Source organism: Sebastes fasciatus, chromosome 24 (genome assembly GCF_043250625.1).
Source record: "Sebastes fasciatus isolate fSebFas1 chromosome 24, fSebFas1.pri, whole genome shotgun sequence".
NCBI lineage: Eukaryota > Metazoa > Chordata > Actinopteri > Perciformes > Sebastidae > Sebastes > Sebastes fasciatus.
In genome coordinates this window covers 17,794,153-17,819,214 of record NC_133818.1, presented here as the reverse complement: position 1 = coordinate 17,819,214, position 25,062 = coordinate 17,794,153, and the positions used below count along the sequence as shown (strand labels likewise).

Sequence of the window (25,062 nt, the reverse complement as noted above, 5' to 3'; positions counted from 1 at the left end):
TATATACTATATACTTAGACTATAAACTGTGTTACCTTCATCACAATGTTTAAATGTTTTGCAGCTCCAGACAGATTTTAGTTTTTTTGCCTAAAATGGCTCTTTTGATAGTAAAGGTTGCTGACCCCTGAACTAATCTAACTATATAACCATTTCGTCACTTTTATTTCATTTTATTTGACTTTTATTTAACCAGATAAGACAGTTGAGAAGTGACAGAAGGCCGGGAGGTGAAGGTTCGAGAAGTTGGATACTGTTGAAGCTGTGTTGCAGGGAAGTCTCTGAACTGACTTAACCTCGTGAACTGTGTGTGTGTTTCCTCCAGGTCGAGTGGGAGATCGGCCATCTCGAAATCAACAGAGGCTGCTCACCGTAGAGGGGGGCCAAGTCAAAAACATGAGTGAGTCAATTTAACCATTTCAAGTCTAAACAAGACATCGATTTATGATCCCATCCATAAGCATTTACATGCAACTTTTTCTATACCTGAGAATTATACTGGGTTGAGATGCATGTATAGAATCCTGAACTTAAATATCTCTGGACTGTCCTTGAAAATGTTCCATCCAAGCCCTTTTCGCCGGCTCAGGAGGCAAGATCAGAGCTTAATCCCAGGGTCAGGGTGTATCTACTGTGAGATTTCAGTCCATTTTCCCCCTGCTCTTAACAATAAAGCTCCCTAAAGCCCCCTGAGAGCCACCTCTGGATTCAGAACGCAGGTCTATTTCAGCCCTAAACCACCTGACCCATGATAAGCCTCAATAGGTTTTTTTGGAAAAGATGGATATACAAGGTTCTAAGTGAAGTTAATATGCAGGGCAAAGCCAAACAAATGAACACAAAGCTTCAGGCTCCATTCATGTGTCTGTTTGTGCCTCTGAAGGCTGATTCTCAGGGAATGTGCTTTGATAAGTTGGCTATTTATTTGCAAAAAAAAAAAGTGATACGATCAAGCATCAAGCTGAGATGACATTCCATTTTCAAGAGTGAGCGAATCTGGCTGTTTGTCAGGGCCGGCTGAAAGGAGTCAACCAGATAGACAATTTCGCTTTGTGATTCGGCCCGATGACGCTTCACCCCGACGCTAACCGACGGGGCCTCTTTAAACACTTCTTTATTTGTGTTCACACAGCAGTAATCCTGTCCCGGTTCTGTGTAAGCCAAAGTGAAACCAGTGGGGGGAGGGGGGAGGGGGGGGAGGGGGGGGGGGCTCTCTGCTAAAATTATAAATCACATATCAGATGCCAGGTGACGCAGTTAGCACTGACATTACAATTGGACACGCCAAGACACATTGAGACCTAGAGACAGTTGACCTTGCAGTTGGACACGCCCAGTGGATTCACTCGTCAGTCTAATGAAGAGAGTTTCTGTTTCTGTTGGTGTTTGCTGAGCTGCAGCGCTGGCTGTTTCAGTGGAGTACAATATGTTCCCTTTTCCCCAACAGACCTATAATCACCCCCACCCCCCCTCCTGTTGCTCAGGGCATTATCTGCTATTGTGTTTGTCATGTTTGAGTTGCGTCCCCCTCTTGCATGCTTGTTATTTACTTTGCCTACAGTTGTCAACTGGCTGTGACTGATCACCAAACTCAGCTCTGTCCAGGCACTGTGCACATTGGTTAAGAAGGAAGAGATGCACAGTTCTTACTGGAATGCATAAAGCTAAACTTATAATGATGGTTGGTTAGGGATGAGGTTCTATTTAGGGGGTGTAACGATGAGTTTTTACAACGGTACGGTACGATACGATTTCCATGGTTCCGATACGATTCAAGGACGATACTTGGTTCATCTAGAGCGATATGGTACGGTACGATACGATACAGTACGATTCAAGGACGATATTTGGCTCATCTAGAGCGATATGGTACGGTACGATACGATACAGTACGATTCAAGGACGATATTTGGCTCATCTAGAGCGACACGATACGATACGATACGATACAATTCGATTCGAGGACAATATTTGGCTCATCTAGAGCGATATGGTACGGTACGATACGATACAATACGATTCAAGGACGATATTTGGCTCATCTAGAGCGTTACGATGCGATACAATACGATACGATTCAAGGACGATATTTGGCTCATCTAGAGCGATATGATACGATACGAAACGAAACGATTCAAGGACTTATTTGACTCATCTAGAGCAATACGATACGATATGATACAATACGATACAATACGATACAATACGATACGATACGATACAATATGATACCATACAATACGATACCAAACAATACGATACCATACGATACGATTCAAGGACGATATTTGGCTCATCTAGAGCGATATGATACGATACGATACGATACGATACGATACAATACGATACAATACGATACAATACGATACGATATGATACAATATGATACCATACAATACGATACCAAACAATACGATACCATATGATACGATTCAAGGACGATATTTGGCTCATCTAGAGCGATATTGATCAAACAGCTGATAGTGATCAAACAGCTTGCGACAGAATCATTCCTCTACAAATGCTGTTTAAATAATCTGCTGATAGTAATCCAGTAGTCCACCTACAGTGTTCATTTGGGCTCTTTTCATACATGAAAACTTCTGGAACAACATGTTAAAACTACGTTAGACTAACGTTAGTTGAGTTTCTATTTTGTTTTTTACTTTACTCCCGTGATAATCTGCCTCGCGGACCGTCTGCTCTCCGGCTGGATACGTGAGGCTGATGCTGCGTTCACGTAGATATCATGACGAGGAAAGGAAAGTAATTTTCTCTGAATGAAAAAACGACAGCGCACGAGGAAAGCACCTGAGGGTGAAGCCGCCCTAGTCAAGTGGATTGATAGCACCTGAAACTCTGCCGACCTGCTCCTCTACTGCGTGAGAGAGCGAAGAGTCCAGTGCGCCGTTCGTCCACATGCACGCCATGGATGCGTGCTCGCGCTGCAGGGGGCAGAGCTGGCAAGCTGGTGCATGTCTGGAGAGTGAACCGGAGTAAAAAAAACTTTGATATAACTTTTGTCGTCCTTAAATACGAGGTGCAAATCCTTAGTATCCATACAATCGATTTTATATCGATATACGTCTCCCGTGAAGGACAACTTGCCGAGTACCTATCGATGTAGTTGGATCGTAGGACTATAAATCGATACATCGTCACACCCCTAGTTCTATTGCATTTCATCAAAACTGAATCCTCTTTTGAATCCTTTCTAGTCCCTTATCGAATCTTTTCAGGTATGTTTGGTGGAGAATGAAGACTCACTGGGATTCTCCTGGGCTGAGGTGTAGAGCAGGGGTCTCCAACCTTTTTTTCCTCTGAGAGCTAATTTGACAATGTTTCCTAGAGCAACACACAGCGCCACCAAGTTGTACATCGCCAACAGCAGACATCATTTCTGTCTTACTTTCATGGTCCTTTAATAACGTTTCAGCCACCGCGGTCATCTCTTCTATTACAATCCCGCCATAGGTGAAGGGCTGTTTGTTTCGTTAGGATGTGCACCCCTAAACGAAGGCTCTACTGCAGCGTTGGCCTTCTTCGTCAGTTTGGTAAACAGAGACTGTCGTCTTCTAAGCGTTGTTTTCGGCTCCTTTACCTTCTCCGTTTATAGACTGCTACTAGATGGAAAGTCCCGTGAAAAGTTGACGTGGACTTTGGTGAAGTGGCGCTCGACGTTACATCTTCTACCGACTGACACGCTCGCATGCTTTTTATTGGCCTGGCTAATCTGGCTGTCCTACATCACTGCTGAAGTAAAGACAACACAGTAGAAATATTAGTCTACTTTATTCTTTAGCAAATATGAACTCAATAAATGGCAGATGTTTCTGCACGCACGATGCACTTATCGTTACCTGGAGGTGAAATGGTTGTTGCACCGCTACAGGTCACAGAATCCGGTGTAAAACCGGCAGTAGGCTGAGGCCGAGCTCTCGTCCTTCTCAAGTTATCAAAAATACCACAAGTTCTTATGTTAACATGAGTGACAGGAGATATATATTTAAACAGGGACTTGTTGTTCCCCCAGTTCACAGTAGTTTGGTTGACTTGGAACGTTTAAGTCAAGGCGGTCGGCCATGTTCAGTATTGTTAACAGCTGTGTCGCTGAGTTAGCACGTGTTTTTACACATCACCAGTTTTTTTCCAGATGCTGGAGTCTCAGTGACAGACTGAATGAAAGATTCGATAAGGGATTCAGAACCAGATCCAGTATGGAACCGGTTGTCTGAACCCATCCCTACAGTTGACACATAATTGTGTCAAATGACATCCTATTATTTGCGTGCTGAAACACTCCACTGCAGTGCCTGAACTGTGACTGATAATAAACATGAGGTATTATTTTCTGTTTCTGTATTGTAATGTACAGCAGCTGCTGGTGGCCATATTTAATCAATGAAATGCTAAAAGTTCATATAATTTCTCTGGTATTTTTCTTCAGGCTCAGTTGAAGTACAGAATTATTTTGGGTGTTGACACCCTAGTTTGCACCCCCGTCTTTCCCCACGACCCCTCTAAACCTGCATTTTATAGGATTGTTTTCTGTCCTGAGCACCGAAAGGAGTAACCTATCGAGCTTTTGCTGGAGGATGTTATAAATGGAAATTTACATTAAGTTCCATCAGCTTTGTTAACAGGGCCTGGTGATATGTGTTCCCAAAACACAGACCATCGTCCAGAGAAAGACATTTAAAAATAAGATTAAAAGATGAATTCAAATTGACAGAGCTCTTTGTATAGTAAAGTAGTATAGTATTTGAATAGGTTGTCCCGTAATTTGCTAAATTTACTGCAGCAAATAAGTGAAATTAATTGCTTTTCATGCTAATTAAGATTAAGAGTATTAAATCATTTTCATTGCTTAGATGTAATTTCATCAAGTTGTTCTTGTTGTACACTGATTAGTCCTGTTGTGCGAAACATTTTCTGTTGTCATAAATTAATGAATGAATGAATATAATTTACTGCCACTATATTTTTATAAGGAACACACATCACTTGTTCAGTTGCAAAGAGAGGTAAAGGAATCTCTAAATTTTACATTTACAAGATCCTGCAACGAAGGCATTGTAAGTTACTCTTTCTGGGCACCGCAGGTTCATGCAGCACAGATGTTAAGGAAAATCGGAACTTGGACAACCTCTTCTCCAAAGGGGGGGTTGCAGCTGAGGCTGCTCAACTCCCCAATGGGAGTGCTGGGGGTGGGAGGAAACGTCCCTTAGAGGAGGGCAATAATGGGCATGCACATTCCAAGTACAGGCCCAAGAAACGTAAGAAAATCCCTGGGCCCATTCTGCCTAAGAATGCTCTAATGCAGCTGAATGAGATCAAGCCAGGGCTGCAGTACAAACTGCTGTCTCAGACCGGGCCGGTCCATGCACCCGTCTTCGTGATGACTGTGGAGGTCAACGGGCAGCTCTTCGAGGGTTCTGGTCCGACCAAGAAGAAGGCCAAGCTGAACGCAGCCGAGAAGGCCCTGCGCTCCTTCGTCCAGTTCCCCAACGCGTCTGAAGCCCACATGGCCATGGGCCGGACTCTGTCCGTCCACACGGACTTCACCTCGGACCAAGCAGACTTTCCGGACATGCTTTTTAATGCCTTTGAGACATCCACTCCTGTAGATGACCCGTTTTACCTCGCATCTAACAGTAACGGTTCCTTCAGCTCACTGGGAATAGAGTACCCGTTGCTACCCTCCCCTGTCCCAAACCTGGTCCAGGCCCCTTTACCTCCAGCCCCCTCCACCTTCATCTCCCCTACGAGCGGCAAGAACCCGGTCATGATCCTCAACGAGCTGCGACCAGGCCTCAAGTATGACTTTGTGTCAGAGAGCGGGGAGAGCCACGCCAAGAACTTTGTCATGTCAGTGACAGTAGATGCTCAGAACTTCCAGGGTTCTGGGCGGAACAAGAAGCTGGCCAAGGCCCGGGCTGCCCAGGCTGCTCTGTCTGCTCTGTTTAACATGCAGCTGGATCAGGCTCCATCAAGACAGCCTATACCCAGAGAGGGACTGCAGCTCCACCTGCCACAGGTAAGCATGGACCAACCCCCGTTACTTTACTTCACTGTTTTCATCTTGTCTTGTTAAAAGATCTGACCAGTCAGAATGAATACAGAGTTAATGATAGCATAGCAGGAGTGTTACTTTAGGTATGATCACATGGGACATCTTGATGAATGGCACCAACAACTCAGTTCCTTCTTTTCAATCACAATTATTCTCTCTGCTCTGCTTCCCCGGGGTGCTACGAGTTGAACATATGTGATGCAAAGCCCCAACTTTAAAGTTGTGTTGCTGTTTCCCTGAGGCATAATGTGAATAGTAAACAGGGACTGATGAATGTTAGTATTATGGAACCCACAATAACTCATTTTAAAAAGAGCAGGCCAAAATAGTGTTTTCTACATAGTTTCTAGGACGGATGCCTTAGCTTGCACATAGTCATCTGCAACCTCTGCAGCTTGACCAGATGTTTGGTCATCAACCAGATGGGTGAATAATCAACAAGCAGTCAGCATGTGTGCCTGTTAAAGCAACCCACTGCCACTCCCACTCCCAACCCGTCAAATACTGACGCTTGGTCAGCTTAGCATCTCATACCATCTGTATGAGATTCACCGGGCTTTCAGCCAACTCCAAAGTAAACCCATCTATGTCTGTAAGCCTAATAGATGCTCATAGCAGTTAAAGTTATGTAACAAACAAGCGGAAACCAGGCCCCAAGGAAGTGCGCTGGTCGTGGATCCGGACTTTCGTAGTGGCCAAACGGCGGTTCTGCAACTTCCGTGTCAGTCACGTGATGCATTTGGCCCAAAAAGACTTTTTCCCATAGACTTACATAGGGAAAGAGAAGGGTGTAACTCAAAGGATCATTTATTTTTAAGGTGAATCAACTTCCCAGTACGAACACTCTAATAGTCCTTATTTAAAAAATTAAGTTTTAAACTTGTAAAACGCACTAATAGCTGAATCCAGAGTTATTTCCCTTCCTCCGTTCATGTGAGTGAGACCCAAACCGAGGCTGGAGCGCAAGCCGTGACGACGGCGTGACGTTAGGACCCCGTGACCTAGTCATGTGACCGAGCAGACGCTACTCCGCCAATCACCTCGGACGCTACTCCACCAAGATCCGGGTACTTTTCCAGACGGAAGTCGAGCCATTTAGGCTTCAAGCGCCAATGAGACACTTTCATAGGAATGACTGGGGCCCAGCCTCTAACACTGGATCCAGTTCTCTTTATACATCCTTGGTGGAAACTGACACACTGTCTCTGATACATCCAGAACTGACACTAGAGGGGAACCTAGGGCGTCATAGTTTGAACCGTAGGATCGCCAACCAAGTGTAGGTATTCAACGAATTGGGAGTGAGAATGTGTTGGTCAAAAGGGAGGCAGAGCAGTTTATTTGGATGTCTCAGTATTCACATTACTGAACCATAGTAGTCACAGAGGTAGAGATATACTTGAAGCAGGTTTCCATCTCTCCACCTCTTCTGGAACTCTGCTCCATTATAGCATTTCATTGTAGTGTCCCATTTAATATGGCATTTATGCTCTGTCACCCTCTGCCCATACATACGGAGTCTATTCTTTCTGGTGGCCTGGAGTCATGTGATGGTGATGGAAAATAAAACACAAACGTTGCATCACACTGCAGAAAATAGAACTAGAAGAAGAAAAGGTGGACTCATGTCCTCCACCATCACAGTTTGTTCAACAATTCAGTTTCTATTTGCCTTCTCGCCACAAATAAAAAATAAAAAAAATGTTTTTAGGATAATTAGGCATCTGTCCTTCCATCCATCCATCTCTCAAAATTGCTTTTCTAGTTCAGAACTAGATTTAACTAGTTTTCAGGGCTGGATGCCAGCATGAATTGGCAATGAGGCAGGTTTCAGCCTAACACATGTAGACACCAGACGGCAACCTCCGATGCTGAGAAATTAAGCCAATACGGAAGTACAGAAAAACTGCAGTTCCTCAAACGGCCACTTGAGGCTCTAAAAGGGAGCCAATCCCCACAGACCTCCATTTAACAATGATCGACTTTACAGCAGAAATAAACATGTTCACAGCCTGGTACAATAAACGGGTTTGGTCTCTAACGGTGGTTAGATCGGTTAGTTATCTCCTCATTACTGAGGATTAATGATACTAGATTTCGGGCTGACTCGCTCATAGTGACACATGTCTAGCAGTACCAACATCTGTATGGATAATGACCTAAAACACAGGATGGCAGCAAGGCCTTGATGACGTCAGATTTCATTCAATGTTCTCAGGATTTCATTCAATGTTCTCACATTTCATTAAATATTCTCAGTATTTCATTAAATATTCTCACATTTCATTAGATATTCTCAGTATTTCATTAAATATTCTCACATTTCATTCCATATTCTCACATTTCATTCCATATTCTCACATTTCATTCCATATTCCCACATTTCATTCAATATTCTCAAGATTTCTTTCAGTATTCTCACATTTCATTCCATATTCTCAGTATTTCATTCAATATTCCCACATTTCATTCCATATTCTCAGGATTTCATTCCATATTCTCAGGTTTCACATTATATCTATATATAGTAATTAACCAAATGGCATGCCATAATAAATATATATATAAATAATCTAAGACCAAAGATACTTTAAGTCATGTATTGTTTTGGCATCAGCACTGATACATTTCATGATAGTCGTACAACATTACAGCTTGTTATAACACAAAAGCCAAAAGTCAGTTGTTACAAAATCAGCTATACGAGAGAAAGGCATAAATTAGTCCCATATTAAGATGAGGTTTTATAGGCTGAAAGGGGCCGTGGCCTGTTTGATGATATGCAGCTAACACTTCCTTGATAGATCCGTGTCGTCTAAACGAAATGATGGTCTACTGCCGTCACCGCTCATGGCCAACCTGACAAAGTCTGATTGAAGAGCTTCAGGAGAGACAAGTTCAATACACTGGGAATCTATTTACACATGAACTAATCCCTGCCTGTAATCCCTGCACACCGATAACAAAGCTGTTATCTTAATTAGCATCACCCTCTGAGTGCTATTCAAACACTGCTGTTCATTATACCAGCCTTTCCAAGTCACTCTGCTTTACTTCCAGAGCAGCCCGTGGAGCAGAGGATTTGACTGGTTTAAGCTGCTCACATCCCTGCCTGTCATTCACACCAGTGCAGCATTCCTAATTGAAATATTCAATAATAGTTTCAGTGCCGATAAGAAGAGCTTTCACTTTCTTTTTATCACACGTGGCCATTGTTGCCTTCCCGTATTAAATCTGATGACGAGAGTCAGAGCAGCCCACATTTTCAACCTGCTTTCTTTAGTTCAGAGACTTTATCTCAGATCATTTTATTATTAAGCTTCATTTCTAATAATCGGTTCATTTTCACCTATTTGTTGCGGTTGCCACCTCAGGTCCTGGCAGACGCCGTCACTCGCCTGGTCGTCGACAAGTTCAGCGAACTGACGGACAACTTCACCTCTCCACACGCTCGACGGAAAGTACTGGCAGGTGTCGTCATGACAACAGGTGATTTTTTTTTTTTTTTCAGACAAAACATTTGCTTCTGAAAACATTCAACCCTCATCCAAGACAATTTTAGAAGCTCTGTTTGAAGCTGCAGCTCTGTATATCAGGAAGATTGGATAGACACCGCACGACTGCAGCTGAGTAGTTTACTGGGCCTGTTCTGCACAGCATGTGTCTCAGCTGTGTTTGGATCAGCAGGGACCTGATTCAGCTGCATTCCTGTTTTTATGTAAAATATTGAAGCTAACCCGACTCTGACCTCAGTTTAAATTTCACATTCAGTCACTCTCCAGTTTGTCTTTGAGTTTAAACCTCAGTGTTTAGAGTCAAAGACACAGTTTCTCTCACTAAAAACATTGTCACAGAAATGTTGTATTTTAAATGCGCCTGGAGAACTGTAGACCATCAGCTGTTGAAAGATCAGGAAACCTTCAGTCTGGTCGAGGTTGGTGAAACATTAAAGGTCGCTGATCTTTGGGTCTCTGTACAGCAGTTTGTGTATGATGACATCAGATCAATTTCTTTCCTCGTACCTTCTTGTACAGGTTCCGATGTGAAGGAGGCCCAGGTCATCTGCGTGTCCACAGGGACTAAGTGCATCAATGGTGAATACATGAGCGACAGAGGTTTGGCCCTCAATGACTGCCATGCTGAGATTGTGGCTCGCCGTTCACTCATCAGGTACCTGTACTCGCAGCTGGAGCATTTCCTCAGGTGAGTCCCAGTACAGCAGAGAGCTGGTGTCCTGTGTCCTTACTGTCCATTTACACCTACGTTTACATGCACCTGCCTGCCAGGTGTACAACGTTAGCTGCAGGTCCTTAACAAGTTTGAAAAGAAGGATTTTTTTTTTTCCAAAATGAAAAAGTCTGAATTCTCAGAAATATCAGAGGATTGAAGTTGTGTTTTGTGTATCTTACAACTTGATGTACATTCATTGCATTGCATGTTTTAGTATTTCTACCCAACTGGAGTAAAGACCTGACAAATAAGGAGAAAATAACATTTATGGAGAACTTCTAAACATGTCCATTTAAACAACCAAATGTCTGATAACCAGAAAAATGAAAGTCTTATCGTGCAACACAAGTGTTATTCTCCTGCATGTCAAACCTTCTGATATGTTAGTTTAAAGAAACTTTCCATAGCGTTCCATATGGTATAACATCACTTGATTTTCAATTGTGTCTCCAGTAACCAAGAAGAGGAGCAGCAGAGATCCGTCTTTACCAGGTGTGACAACAGACAAGGCTTCATGCTGAAGGAAAACGTCCAGTTCCACCTGTACATCAGCACCTCCCCCTGTGGAGACGCCCGCATCTTCTCTCCTCATGAAGCTGGAATGGAGGGTGAGAGTCCATACGAGAAACTGCACATGTTCAGTATGGGAACGTATCTATGTTCCCCAGGTCCTTTGTTCCCCAGGTCCTATGTTCCCAAAGTCCTATGTTCCCAAAGTTCTATGTTCCCAAGGTCCTATGTTCCCAGGGTCCTATGTTCCCAAAGTTCTATGTTCCCAAGGTCCTATGTTCCCAAGGTCCTATGTTCCCAGGGTCCTATGTTCCCAAGGTCCTATGTTCCCAAGGTCCTATGTTCCCAAGGTCCTATGTTTCCAGGGTCCTATGATTCCAGGGTCCTATGTTCCCAAGGTCCTATGTTCCCAGGGTCCTATGTCCCCAAGGTCCTGCAGTATGTTCCCAGGGTCCTATGTTCCCAGGGTCCTATGTTCCCAAGGTCCTATGTTCCCAGGGTCCTATGTCCCCAAGGTCCTATGTTCCCAGGGTCCTATGTTCCCAGGGTCCTATGTCCCCAAGGTCCTATGTTCCCAGGGTCCTATGTTCCCAGGGTCCTATGTTCCCAAGGTCCTATGTTCCCAGGGTCCTATGTTCCTGAGGTCCTATGTTCCCAGGATCCTATGTTCCCAAAGTCCTATGTTCACAAGGTCCTATGTTCCCAAGGTCCTATGTTCCCAAGGTCCTATGTTCCCAGGGTCCTATGTTCCCAGGGTCCTATGTTCCCAAGGTCCTATGTTCCCAAGGTCCTATGTTCCCAATGTCCTATGTTCCCAGGGTCCTATGTTCCCAGGGTCCTATGTTCCCGAGGTCCTATGTTCCCAGGATCCTATGTTCCCAAAGTCCTATGTTCACAAGGTCCTATGTTCCCAGGGTCCTATGTTCCCAAGGTCCTATGTTCCCAAGGTCCTATGTTCCCAGGGTCCTATGATTCCAGGGTCCTATGTTCCCAGGGTCCTATTTTCCCAGGGTCCTATGTTCCCAAGGTCCTATGTTCCCAGGGTCCTATGTTCCCAGGGTCCTATGTTCCCGAGGTCCTATGTTCCCAGGATCCTATGTTCCCAAAGTCCTATGTTCACAAGGTCCTATGTTCCCAGGGTCCTATGTTCCCAAGGTCCTATGTTCCCAGGGTCCTATGATTCCAGGGTCCTATGTTTCCAGGGTCCTATTTTCCCAGGGTCCTATGTTCCCAGGGTCCTATGTTCCCAGGGTCCTTTGTTCCCAAGAGAGGACATACTGTACGTAGAACTGGGGAACATAGGAATGACCCCTTCAGTGTGGCCCTGATGAAGATTTTTCATGTAAAAGTTCTCAGATTAGAAAGAAGAAACCACTGAAATCTAAATATTCTGCATGAAAATGTGTTGGTAACCACAAGATCCTCACAGCGTCCGTCGTTGCCTCTCTTCCTGTCTCAGATCAGGGGGACAGACACCCGAACAGAAAAGCTCGTGGGCAGCTCCGCACTAAAATAGAGTCTGGTGAAGGAACCATCCCGGTACGCTCCAGTAACACCATTCAGACGTGGGACGGGGTTCTTCAGGGGGAGAGGCTGCTCACCATGTCCTGCAGTGACAAGATAGCCAGGTTTGTGTTGTTCACACTCTGTCCACAGGACAGATCACTCCTCCAGTCAGAAGCTACACAAAAAGACAACATGATACAGAATACCATGTCTACGTGTTTCTGAAAAAGTCAAGCGTGTTCCTGGGGTTACTGTCCATATTCTAAGACAAATCAGCTCCACTACAGTTGCTATTAGAAGTTTAAACCTTTGAAAAGATACACTGACAATTGACCAGTGCAGGTGCTGGTATTATCTTGGTTTCGCCCAGCGTTGCTGCCTTCAACCTTTTATCCAAGGTGCTCGGGAGGTTGCGCTCCTGCCGTTACTAAGCAACCGAAAGCTGCGCGCTGTAATGACGATGATGATGAAGTAGACTAAAAGCTGACTAAACTAAACAAAGTAAATAAATGGATCTCACAGGCTATAACACATTCGCTGTGTAACTGATGACGCGTAACCCAGCCTCTTTCCTTCTGCCTGCAGAGAGAGGGACAGAGAGAGAGCGGGGGTAGAGGGAAGGGGAGGGGGACACCTGTCGATTCAGCGTTTTTTCACATTAAACTCGGGTGAAATCACCGAGGGGGGGGGGGGGGATCGGGCAGCTTGGCGGAGGTTTGCGCTCTCTGAGTGCTATTCTAGTTACAGACGTGTCTGAGCTCGCCGTGACTCCTCCATTCGCTCATAGACTCGCCTCTGTTGTGGAGCCGTGACGTTTAACCCGTCTCATGGACTCATGGGAAATGATGTTCTTTGCTGTTGCAGCCACTCTTTATGACCAAATAGTGTGTTTTTACATGGAACATTTACCCGTGCACCTTTTTAAAATGTCTTTGTAAAGCAAAACATACAATAGGAGTAAACAATACCCAGTGTGAGAGAATCAACATTACCCGTAATAGTACATCGTAGCCCTGCAGACCCATCGGAGGTGTTGAAGGGTGTTTTTGAGCAGACAGTAGGAATCCTGATGATCAGTTAGTTCATGCATAAAGAGGCTGAATTATCTCGGTGTCATGCTGCAATCACTCCATACGAGCCTCTGCTGTCAGCTGCAGTCCTCAGGTGTCATCAGGCCACTGGAGCTCTGATTAGGCTGCTTGATGAATCTCCAGGAGGCCGCTAACAGCTCAGGACTCCTCTGAGCCGGAATCCAAATTAGCGGGAACAATAATGAGTTTGTATGTTCAGGGTCCTTCAGGTTTCGTCTCTTTGTCTCAGCGGTTCACATCAAGAGGACTGGGAGAAGACAAACTGGATGTGCCTGATTGAATAGAATGGTGGGTTCTGTCCCCCTTCAGGTGGAACGTGGTCGGGTTCCAGGGCTCTCTGATGAGCTACTTCACCGAGGCCATCTACTTCTCTAGCATCATTCTGGGCAGCCTGTACCACGGCGACCACCTCTCGAGAGCCATGTACCAGAGGATCACTGAGATCGAGGACCTGCCGCAGTCCTTCAGCTTGAACCGACCACTGCTCAGCGGTGAGGAAGGATTCACACTGATCTATGTTCCACACTGTATCTGTAGCTCCTTCAGCAGGGTTCTCACTGGCCAATGGCTATATGGAATATCAGGGAAGTTTGACGTAGTATTTCAGGCAGAGATAGTTGTGTATTTATATTTTCCCAGAGTACACTAGAAGTAAACTAGATTTAAAGATCCAACCGCTGGTAAATAATGACTCCTCTTCAGATCTGTCTTTGAAACAGAGACGCATTCTAAGGGCTGGTCTCAAAATTTCAACTCACTCATCTTCAACCTCTTATCCGGGGTCGGGTCTTGGGGGCAACAGCTCCAGCAGGACCCCAAACTTCCCTTTCCCGGGCCACATTACCAGCTCTGACTGGGGGATCCCGAGGCGTTCCCAGGCCAGTGTGGAGATCTAATCTCTCCACCTAGTCCTGGGTCTTCCCAGTGGCCTCCTCTCAGCTGGTCGTGCCTGGAACACCTCCCTAGGGAGGCGCCCAGGGGGCATCCTTACTAGATGCCCGAACCACCTCAGGTGGCTCCTTTCAACGCAAAGGAGTACACTCTAATACAAAAATCCGTAGAAAAACAGAAAATGTCCTGGAAGAAAATTACCAGATCATTTTTCGTTAAGTTTACGGACATTTTCGACAATTTCTGTTGATTTACAGCATGTCCTCTGTACCAGTCACGGACACTTCTGTTAATCCTAAAACAGAAAATTCTGTAAATGTACACTATATCCTCCGTACCGAGCCAAATAGCAGCCCAACCTTTACATTCTGGAGGGAGAACAGACGCTACTGCTAGCATTTGTACGTTACCTATCGGTCTCTGTGGACCACCTGAGGCTAAAACTGGGGCTAACTCCACCTGACGTCCACTGAAGTCTAAAATATAAGCATTGGTAAAATGTAAACTACAATACCAAACTTGCTATAGTCTCAAAATGAGTCAGCAAAATATTCCTGTGTATCTGGTAACGTTAACGGTCGACAACAACTGCACTAAACAACAAAACAGCTTTCAACTAAAACGATACCGAGCTAACGTGAAGTCTTTCACATAAATTATAAAAATAGACAGTAATTGTTGATTTTTTACCACAGAAGTGAGAGAAAGTTTTTCCACATCTGACCTAAACTTTGCAGTGTGTGAGGGTCTCTGCCTCTTCCAACTTTCATGCTAGCGGAGGTTCTTGTTCCCACAATGCAATGTGTATTTAAAAATAAGGGCCAAATCTCCGGCCAATCTCACGTTCCATTGTCCCCTCACTCGAGACCCCGAGGTACTTGACCTCCTTCACTTGGGGGTAAGGACTCATTCCCTACCCGGAAAATTTCAACTGATATAAGAAAAATGTTTCAAACACTAGCAACCCTGCTTTCAGAGATTAGGGCTCAGGCTACCTGTTCTAAACACAGAAGAGTTCATGATGGTGGAGACCCTGTGTGATGATCCACAAATCTTTTATAATATGTGAAATGTCAGAATGTCCTATTTAATATAATATATATAATAAGCTTTTTAAATAGTCTGTTTTCTGAATTGGGTTTCCACTCGTGTTTATGTCCACTGTGAACTGAACCCCCGTCTGCAGGAATAAGTAACTCAGAGGCTCGTCAGCCAGGAAAAGCACCCAACTTCAGTGTGAACTGGACGGTGGGAGACCAGGGTTTAGAGGTGATCAACGCCACCACGGGGAAAGATGATCTGGGTCGACCCTCCAGGCTCTGTAAACACGCCCTCTACAGCCGCTGGATGCGCCTGCACTGCAAGGTAACACCGCTGACACTGCATACGGTTCTGGTCTCACACGTCTGTACTGTATAGCAGGGGTTCTCAACCTTTTCTAACTTCTGATTCATCAACATTTTATCCAACGACCACCTTCCAAAATAAATTACTATAATGTGTCATACCACTGTCAGCTGTAATGACCTGCAGAAAGCTTTTTTATTCAGCTTCCCCTCCCCCATCACCGCCTGGGTCATATTTCCTCACCACACGCTTTGGAGTTGTTACTGGTGCGGGGTTGTCTCCAACATCACCTTCATGTTTAAAAAGAAACGAGTATTAGGGCCACATTTAAGGGAAAAAAGTCTGATATTTCGAGAATAAAGTCGTAACTTTACAAGAAAAAAAGTTGTAAAATGAGAATAAAGTCATAACTTTACGAGAGAAAAAGTGGTAATATTACGAGAATAAAGTCATAACTTTACGAGAAACAAAGTCGTAATATTACGAGAATAAAGTCAGAACTTTAGGAGAAAAGAAAGTTGTAATATTACGAGAATAAAGTCATAACTTTACGAGAAAAAAGTCAGAATATTACAAGAATAAAGTCAGAACTTTACGAGAAAAAAAGTCATATTACGAGAATAAAGTCAGAACTTTAGGATCAATAAAGTCGTAATATTAGGAGAATGAATGAGATGAAATTCTTCTCGTCAATGTGAAAAAGCAATTTAGTCCATTGGACACGAAGCCCCTTCAGTAAATAAGCCTACTACTACTGCTGCTACTACTACTACTACTGCTACTACTCTGCTGCAGACCTGCTTTACTTTCGGTTTAGAGTTCAGTATGAGGGCAGATTTCTACAGCTCCAATCACGTCATTAATCTCTGAAATAAAAAGTGTCGGACTAATGGGGACCGGGTGACTCCATTTAAAAGCAGTCACATCTTTTACTCCAGACAGAAGGTGACTCATTCTTTGTGTTATCTGTCTATAAGCAACCACGTGTTGTTGAATGCAGCAACAATAGGACACATGAACCGTTCAGTCACCTGAGTACCTGTAAAGTAGGTTTAAATCCTTCAAAATAAGAGATGGAGCCACACTCCTGATTCCTTCAGTGTAACATAGTTTCACTCTGATGGCATCACATTTATCAGGATCCTGAACACTGATGAAGAAAACTTGTCAGGCAAGACTTGAGTTAAATTATACTGCAACTCTTATTGTGAAGTTAATGCACTTCCACAGCTAGGTGCATATGTTTCTGTACATCTTTATGATTATATATCCCCCAGTTTTATGGTTTTTATCATTACTGGTGTTGTTTGTGGTACGTTCTATTGTGTACCCTGTTAATACAATATGTATTAGTTAAATGGTCCCATGACGCCTCAGAGGTCATACAGGTTTGAGTGTATTTATTTCGGCAGACTGTACATCGTCTGATAATCTGATTAATCTCATCAGAATCTAAGTCATGTGCTCAGTGTCTGGCCACCGTTTTTAAAGATGTAAGTGAAATTAAAGCTGCGAGCAGTGATGAACGGGCCCTCGCATCTGCACGTGCGTCGGGGTTACTGGCGGGACGCCGACTGACGCGATAAACTTCCATAAATAAATATGTGCAAAAACTGCTATGACGCCTGCCACAAGAGTCTACGACAAACGGTTCTTGAGTTATGAAAGGGGGGCGTGGTTAATGTCTTGGGGCGGGGCTATGAGTCTATATTGACATTTAAATGTCCTCAAGACTGGACCCTTATCATGACTGAAAATTTGGAGCAGCGGAAGTTACAAGAACTCCGTTTCATGGCGAATGGCTCAAAATGGCCGCCACGCCACGGTCAGGTCGTTCAGTGAAGATTCACCATTTGAATACATTTTCATCCTGAAGGTCTTAAGATTATCCTGACCAAATTTCAAGTCGATTTCAAATTTGGAGGAGGAGGAGTTAAAGTACACGTCCTATAAAACGCAAAAAATGGGCGAAAATCGCACACTAAATTCAAAATGGCCAACTTCCTGTTGAGTTTTGCGCATACCTCCAAGAGGCTTTTTATGTGCGTCTCCACATGTTAAAGCTGTCTTCCAAATCTCATACATGTAGGTGAAACTGGAGCGAGGGGCTCAATTTTTCCAATTTTTTAGCGGGCACTAGCGATGCATTTTGCAACACCCGAGCCCGAGACCCTTAAAATATCAAATTTTTCACTGCGTCTGATAAGTGTGCCAAGTTTAACAACTTTTTGAGCATGTTAAGGTCGTCAAAAAAGTGATTAATTTGAGAGAAAAATAAAAAGAATTCCTACAGTTTCAATAGCGCCATCGCTGGCCCGACGTTGACGGTGCTCGGGCCCTAATAATAATAGTTTGGCCAAGCATTATAACTTTTACAGCAACTTAGTTGTGTATTTTCTGTCCGTGACCCCACAGCTCTGCTCCACCCTCCGGATCAGAACAGTGAGGCCCGGCAGCTACCACGAGGCCAAGCAGGCGGCGGCGGAGTACCACGGCGCCAAACAGACGCTCTTCAGAGCCTTCCACAAAGCCGGGCTGGGCGCCTGGGTGAAGAAACCGATAGAGCAGGACCAGTTTGCTCTCACCACCTGAGCTGGCGCTGGTAGACTGCTCGCTTTATTTCCTGGGTCAGTTTCAGTGGTGGAATAGTTTCCCTCTGGATCGTCATGGACTGGATGGACTGGTTTCACTGGGAACAGAGAGGCGCCACATCCAGATGTCAGAGTCCATGGAGGTAACATTCCACGGTCATTTTTATAGCCTCCTGCTACTCAGCCAGCACATTAAAAAAAGAGGATTACTCCGTCAGTTATGCAACTTTATACAAAGGACAGATGTAAAAACAGACTTTGGGAATGGAAACTTGTAATTGTTAGTTTCAGTGGTTTATATCAGAATAGTGATGTATTCATTTTGCATGTGTGATTATACCAAATCCGTAGGAAGTCAACAGTAAAAGGTTTGTTATCATGTAACAGTGTTGTGATAACTTGAGAATGTCCTTCTGCAGTTTGTAAAACTGTCTTTTCTCCGCTTTGCTGCAAATCTGAGGTCACAAAGATATTTCCTTTCATTTCCAGCTGAGAATACGCACACAGAAAAGACTTTAGTCATCCACAGCTCAAAGACAGCTAGACTCTGAGGTGTTTTCTTTGTCGGCGGTGGTGCAGACTAAACGGGCCCACAGTCCTGCCGCGTTGGGTCGCTTAATATGGTGGACTGGCCTGTGCTATACTGTCAATGTGTCGGTCCAGACTGTGTGTCTGTGGCGTCACTCACAGACATCTTTTAAAGGCTGCTGTCTTGCCGGGAAATCCAAATTTGGTCAAAGGGGAGGAAGCCGGTGTGCACCTGATGAGAGGCGAAGTGACCATCAGGGCTGACTGTGGTAGGCTGACACACCTGCCAATCAAAGAAATACGACATTGTTGCGTTAAAGCTAGGTCTCTACTGTCCCTCTTCCACTTAGAGTCCGGACCAAGCTTGCGTCCGTGGTTGCTGCCAAATTGGTTTGCCTGAAGTTCAAGTTGATGTTTTATATAGCTGCCTCAGCACAGTAGCGCCTGTGTGTACTTTTGGATCCTGATCTCACCTCACTTGAATGAACATTTTAAAGGGGCTCTATGTAAGAATCAGAAATGTCTTGTTAACGGTGACACCTCTGGCCGTTAAGTCAACGAAAGTCAGCGTCCTGTTGCTTTCACTTGTGCTCGCACTACGTAGACGTGAGCGAGCATCGGTTACAACAGATCACCACAATATCACTATATACTTCACATGCTTGGAAGTAATGTTAGCTAACCTATCCAACAGGAATTTGCTAGTTCGTGGTCCGTTTTTCATAACCAGACAAAGGTCCCTCCGTGAATCGAAGACCCGGCCAATGTTGATCCTAGTTTTGATTCCTGTTTTGCAAGACGGGCTTCACTAGATATAACTTTGTTTTTTGTGTGCTTCCGTGGAGTTTCTGTTGAGTTGTGCGCATGACGTCACATCCATTGGATTTTCCAAGAAAACCAGCCCGCATTCTTCACATTAAAAGCAGTCTTACAACCAGTTCACACACTGTCTATTAAAAAAAAACAATTAAAAAAACGTTTATAGGTGTAAAAACGTACATACAGTCCCTTTAAAGGGCGGGTCCATTATTTTTAGTTTAGGTTTGTATATCATTCTTTAGCTTCCAAGTGATGTTCCTTGTGTATTTGAGTCTGAAAATTCAAATTTTGGTCTTAGTACGTATGTTTTAGTGTAAAAATGCACTTTTCCAAAGCCCTTCTAAAAAGTTTTTCCCATGTTACCTGACGTTTCTGCATGATGACGCTGCTGCTTGTACAGTATATAAGTAAGGGATAATATACAGCGAGCCGGTCATTGTTGTGAAATAATCCCCGACAGCGTCGCGTTGCAGCATCGCATCACCCTGAAGGGGATTCTTCCACAACAATGACCCGCTAGCTGTACATTATCCCACTTATTACACGGCTACTTACTGAAGAAATCAATATTTTGACACAAAAACGTCAGCGCTGCGCACATAGCAGCAGTCTGTTATACGTAGCAGCGGTCTGTTATACGTAGCAACGGTCTATTATACATAGCAACGATCTGTTATACATAGCAACGGTCTGTTATACATAGCAATGGTCTGCTATACATAGCAACGGTCTGCTATATATAGCAACAGTCTGCTATACGTAGCAACGGTCTGTTATACACAGCATAGCAACGGTCTGCTATACATAGCAACGGTCTGCTATACATAGCAACGGTCTGCTATACATAGCAATGGTCTACTATACATAGCAACGGTCTACTATACATAGCAACGGTCTGTAAGGACTGTTTAATCCATCACATCAGGACTGAAGCACTCAGCCATGGTGGTTGGTCCAACTGATGCATCATTTAGTTCCGTCACAATCGGTCTCCTCGTACCCTTTAACCCTTGCAGTTTGGGCTCATTTCCTCTAAGTTGATGACCCCAAACGGGACCGACACATTGAAGTGTGAATAGCCTCGTTCCCATCTGACCAAACAGAGGAAACACTCTCTCCTACTATGAACCCTGCTGCACTAAATGGGGGTAACAACCTTTATGCAATGAAACAAATCAACGTGTCAGAGTGTGTGAGTCTCTCCTCCAGCGATAGTCCCTATGCAGTAAGTACACTAGAGTAAACCCAGACCTGTTAACACCTCACTCACTATTAGCACCAGTAAAAGCTCACCAAAGATGATGTCAGCATCTGTCAAAGCTTTGACAGCTTTTATTTATTATTGTTTTCCACACACTGCTTTTTATTACTGTACCTGCCTCTACTACTTGTGGTGATGTGTGAAATGGTGTTAAATGTGTGATGTTCTACTCTCTCAAACCAAACAAGAGCTGTTTCCTCTACAGCACAGAAATAATCTCTATGTCCTGATCTAGCTTGTATTTAGGACTATGTTTGTAAAAGCATTTTTCTGTAACTTCCAAATGTGTTTTAAATTTTTCTAAAATCTTTATTTGCTGTATAAGTCCTCTGGATGTAAACCTCCAGCCTCAAACACACACACACACACACACACACACACACACAGGGCATATTTAACTGATTTACTTTTAATATAAGTTCTTTATATATTTTGAATGTGTATCCTTCTGCTTCTATTTAAAATATGTCTTAACTTTGAGCATGTGCAGACCTGTTCCTGTCTCAGCTTACCTGGCTCCAGACTCGGGCCCTCAGGGTTTTTGGAGGTGCCGGCCAGTTACGTTTCCACGGGATATGCACTTTTTAAAAAGGGAAACTCTGACTTTTATCCATTAAAAGTGAATGGATGAATGGTAAAATACTGTATGTCCATATGTTGGTGCTTGGTGGGCCTCCACAGTTCTGATGGGTTCATGCATTACATTATTATAGCAAGACTGTGGGGCCTAATGCATGAGCTCTACCTGTAAAGCATGAATATAAAATATGTAGAAACTGAGTCAAGTCACTGAGCTAGAGATTTATTAAAATGTTACTACAGTCATTTTGTATGGTTGTCTTGCTTTTTAATAAGGACTACGGCTGTGGTGCTTCGGAATATATGTTGAAGAAACAAATTGATGAATGTATGATTGTATGAATGACATGGTGATTTGGAGAGAGAGACTGCTGATGGAGGGAGGGGAGGTGGATGGGTCCAACAAACACAGGACGGTCAACCAGGAGGCAGCTGTAGTTCTATTCGGTAAAAGGCTCCTCCCTCTACTGAATATTACGGCGTCCAGCGCTGACTACTCATCCATTTCTCTTCAGTGATCGCCGATTGCCCACTAACTGCTACATCTCCACGGACGGAGTCGCCGTTACAAGAACCTCGCCGGTGTCCGTCGTGCCCCGGCCTCATCGCCGGGGTGGATCTTCACGACGCCTGCTTCCGATGCCTCAGAGCGGACCACGCAGAGGAGGGCATTCAGCAACCTCCAGCCTGCCGGTCGATTCCCAAGATTTGACGCCAGCGGAGAGGGGATCATTTTGTGTGCTGCGCCGTGATGCACCGCTGTGGTTCTGGAGACGCCTGGTTCCAACAGGTGAAGAGACAGGCATCTGGCTGGTTCCAACAGGTGAAGAGACAGGCTGGTACCAACAGGTGAAGAGACAGGCGTCCAGTTGGTTCCAACAGGTGAAGAGACAACGTCCAGCTGGTTCCAACAGGTGAAGAGACAGGCATCCGGTTGGTTCCAACAGGTGAAGAGACAGGCATCCGGCTGGTTCCAACAGGTGAAGAGACAGGCGTCCGGCTGGTTCCAACAGGTGACGAGACAGGCGTCCAGCTGGTTCCAACAGGTGAAGAGACGGGTGTCCGGCTGGTTCCAACAGGTGAAGAGACAACTTCCAGCTGGTTCCAACAGGTGATGAGACAGGCGTCCGGCTGGTTCCAACAGGTGACGAGACAGGCGTCCAGCTGGTTCCAACAGGTGAAGAGACGGGTGTCCGGCTGGTTCCAACAGGTGAAGAGACAACTTCCAGCTGGTTCCAACAGGTGATGAGACAGGCGTCCGGCTGGTTCCAACAGGTGAAGAGACAGGCGTCCGGCTGGTTCCAACAGGTGAAGAGACAGGTGTCCGGCTGATTCCAACAGGTGAAAAGACAGGCTGGGGTCAACAGGTGAAGAGACAGGCGTCCAGTTGGTTCCAACAGGTGAAGAGACAGGCGTCCAGTTGGTTCCAACAGGTGAAGAGACAGGCGTCCAGCTGGTTCCAACAGGTGAAGAGACAGGCTGGGGTCAACAGGTGAAGAGACAGGCGTCCAGCTGGTTCCAGCAGGTGAAGAGACAGGCTGGGGTCAACAGGTGAAGAGACAGGCGTCCGGCTGGTTCCAACAGGTGAAGAGACAAGCGTCCGGCTGGTTCCAACAGGTGAAGAGACAGGCGTCCGGCTGGTTCCAACAGGTGAAGAGACAGGCGTCCGGCTGGTTCCAACAGGTGAAGAGACAGGCGTCCGGTTGGTTCCAACAGGTGAAGAGACAGGCTGGGGTCAACAGGTGAAGAGAAAGGCTGGTTCCAACAGGTGAAGAGACAGGCTGGTTCCAACAGGTGAAGAGACAGGCGTCCAGTTGGTTCCAACAGGTGAAGAGACAGGCGTCCGGCTGGTTCCAACACGTGAAGAGACAGGCGTCCGGTTGGTTCCAACAGGTGAAGAGCAGCAGGAACCTCACCTCCTAAACGCCTATTTCTTTTCGACCCCATGATGACATCATCAGGGTTATTTAGTTATTTACACAACCTCATAACAACATTCAGCTACTTGTCAGATCCATATGATACACAGCACATCCTGTATGACATCATATAGATCTAATCGGAGGGATTAAGAACATCATGTATTGTTAATTTGACCAACACGGCAGCTTTATGCTGCTACATGTGATGACGGTGACGGTGTAATGATGTTAGAATGATGGCGTTGAGTTAAACCTGGTGAATGCTGCTCGGCTTGTGTTGTTGTTGACACAATGCCAGGTAGCTGCTGTTTATCTGCTGCTATCTAAAGCTGCTCTGACCGCCATCTCCTACGTGGGCTGTTAGAGGCCTATTACTCGGTCCTATCAGCCACCGGCACCTGTGCAACATGAGAGAGCCAGATAATCTCACTGTGGATTACCTGTCCTCTCTGCATCACCAGGGAGACCTCCTGCAAAAAGACAGACCTTTCTATATGCTCTTTTTTTGGGCTCCATTCCCCCCTTCCTAGTCCACGTACAAGAGCAAAGTTTAGAAGCTGATTTCTGGGCTGTGAGGATTGAGCTGATAGAGTCTGGCTCTGAATGAGAGAAAAGAGCTTCAAGGTGAAGTGGGATTAGTGAAAACAGACCTTTATACTTCTCCAAATTCCACAATTTAACTGCAAATTAGGTTCCCAGGCTAAGTCTCTGACAGGGGCCGTGCAAAACGGGCTTTGTCCTCCACATATTTCAATAATTGTCTAGTCATTTCTCAGCAGTTTTGTACTTTATTTCAAGGCCACACCCCCTTCTTTTTATTCAGTTCGAAAAGTTTGAAAAGTGACTTGAGCTAAATGATCGCTCCTAGTTGAAAACAGAATATCGCAGCTGAAGAAGCAGAGTGTCCCGTCCCCCTCCATCAAACTCTCTGGCTCAGCGGCCGAAGTTGTCCGTCCATTAGGACATCTCCTCCTCATTTGTCGCGGCTTGTTTCCCCGGCAATCAAACCCCATTAGCCACTTAATGGGCCTCTGCATGAACTTAATGTACGTACAGTAACAGCAGCACTCAGCAGATGGTCCCAAAAACACTCCAACCACAGTTTACTTTTCCTCTGAGATGTGAAACCAGTGTCAGAATACACCAGGGCTCAGCAAGCGTTACTATCAAAAGAGCCCAAATCTGTCTGGAGCATTGTGATGAAGGTAACACAGCTTCTAGTCTAAGTATATAGTATATACTGTAAATCTAATGCAGTGAGGGCCAAAGAGCAAATGTACTACGGAGTATTAGGGCCACATTGAGGGAAAAAACATCTGAGATTTACAGAATAAAGTCAGAATATTACGAGAATAAAGTCATAACTTAATGAGAAAATAAAAGTTGTAATATTACGAGAATAAAGTCATAACTTAATGAGAAAATAAAAGTTGTAATATTACGAGAATAAAGTCATAACTTTATGAGAGAAAAAGTCATAATATTATGAGAATAAAGTCATAATTTAACAAGAAAAAAGTTGTAATATTACGAGAATAAAGTCATAACTACAAGAAAAAAAAGTTGTAATGTTACGAGAATAAAGTCATAACTACGAGAAAAAAAGTAATATTACTAGAATAAAGTCATAACTTTACGAGAAAAAAAGTTGTAATATTACGAGAATAAAGTCATAACTTTACGAGAAAAAAAGTCGCTATATTACGAGAATAAA

The 25,062-nt window shown here is 44.5% G+C and overlaps 1 protein-coding gene across 2 annotated transcripts in view; it reads left to right on the top strand.

Annotated features, from left to right (window-relative positions):
* The window catches only part of LOC141763223 (double-stranded RNA-specific editase 1-like), a 79,614-nt gene extending 57,942 nt beyond the window's left edge, over positions 1 to 21,672 (top strand). For both annotated transcript variants that reach the window (XM_074627715.1, XM_074627714.1), the window contains 9 exons: positions 326 to 400; positions 5,103 to 6,037; positions 9,448 to 9,562; positions 10,108 to 10,276; positions 10,757 to 10,911; positions 12,273 to 12,441; positions 13,720 to 13,901; positions 15,488 to 15,666; positions 18,064 to 21,672. In XM_074627715.1, coding sequence (XP_074483816.1) covers positions 397 to 400; positions 5,103 to 6,037; positions 9,448 to 9,562; positions 10,108 to 10,276; positions 10,757 to 10,911; positions 12,273 to 12,441; positions 13,720 to 13,901; positions 15,488 to 15,666; positions 18,064 to 18,240 — 2,085 coding nt within the window. In that variant the 5' untranslated portion in view covers positions 326 to 396 and the 3' untranslated portion in view covers positions 18,241 to 21,672. The remainder of the gene's footprint in view (positions 1 to 325; positions 401 to 5,102; positions 6,038 to 9,447; positions 9,563 to 10,107; positions 10,277 to 10,756; positions 10,912 to 12,272; positions 12,442 to 13,719; positions 13,902 to 15,487; positions 15,667 to 18,063) is intronic.
* The last annotated feature ends 3,390 nt before the right edge of the window (positions 21,673 to 25,062 follow it).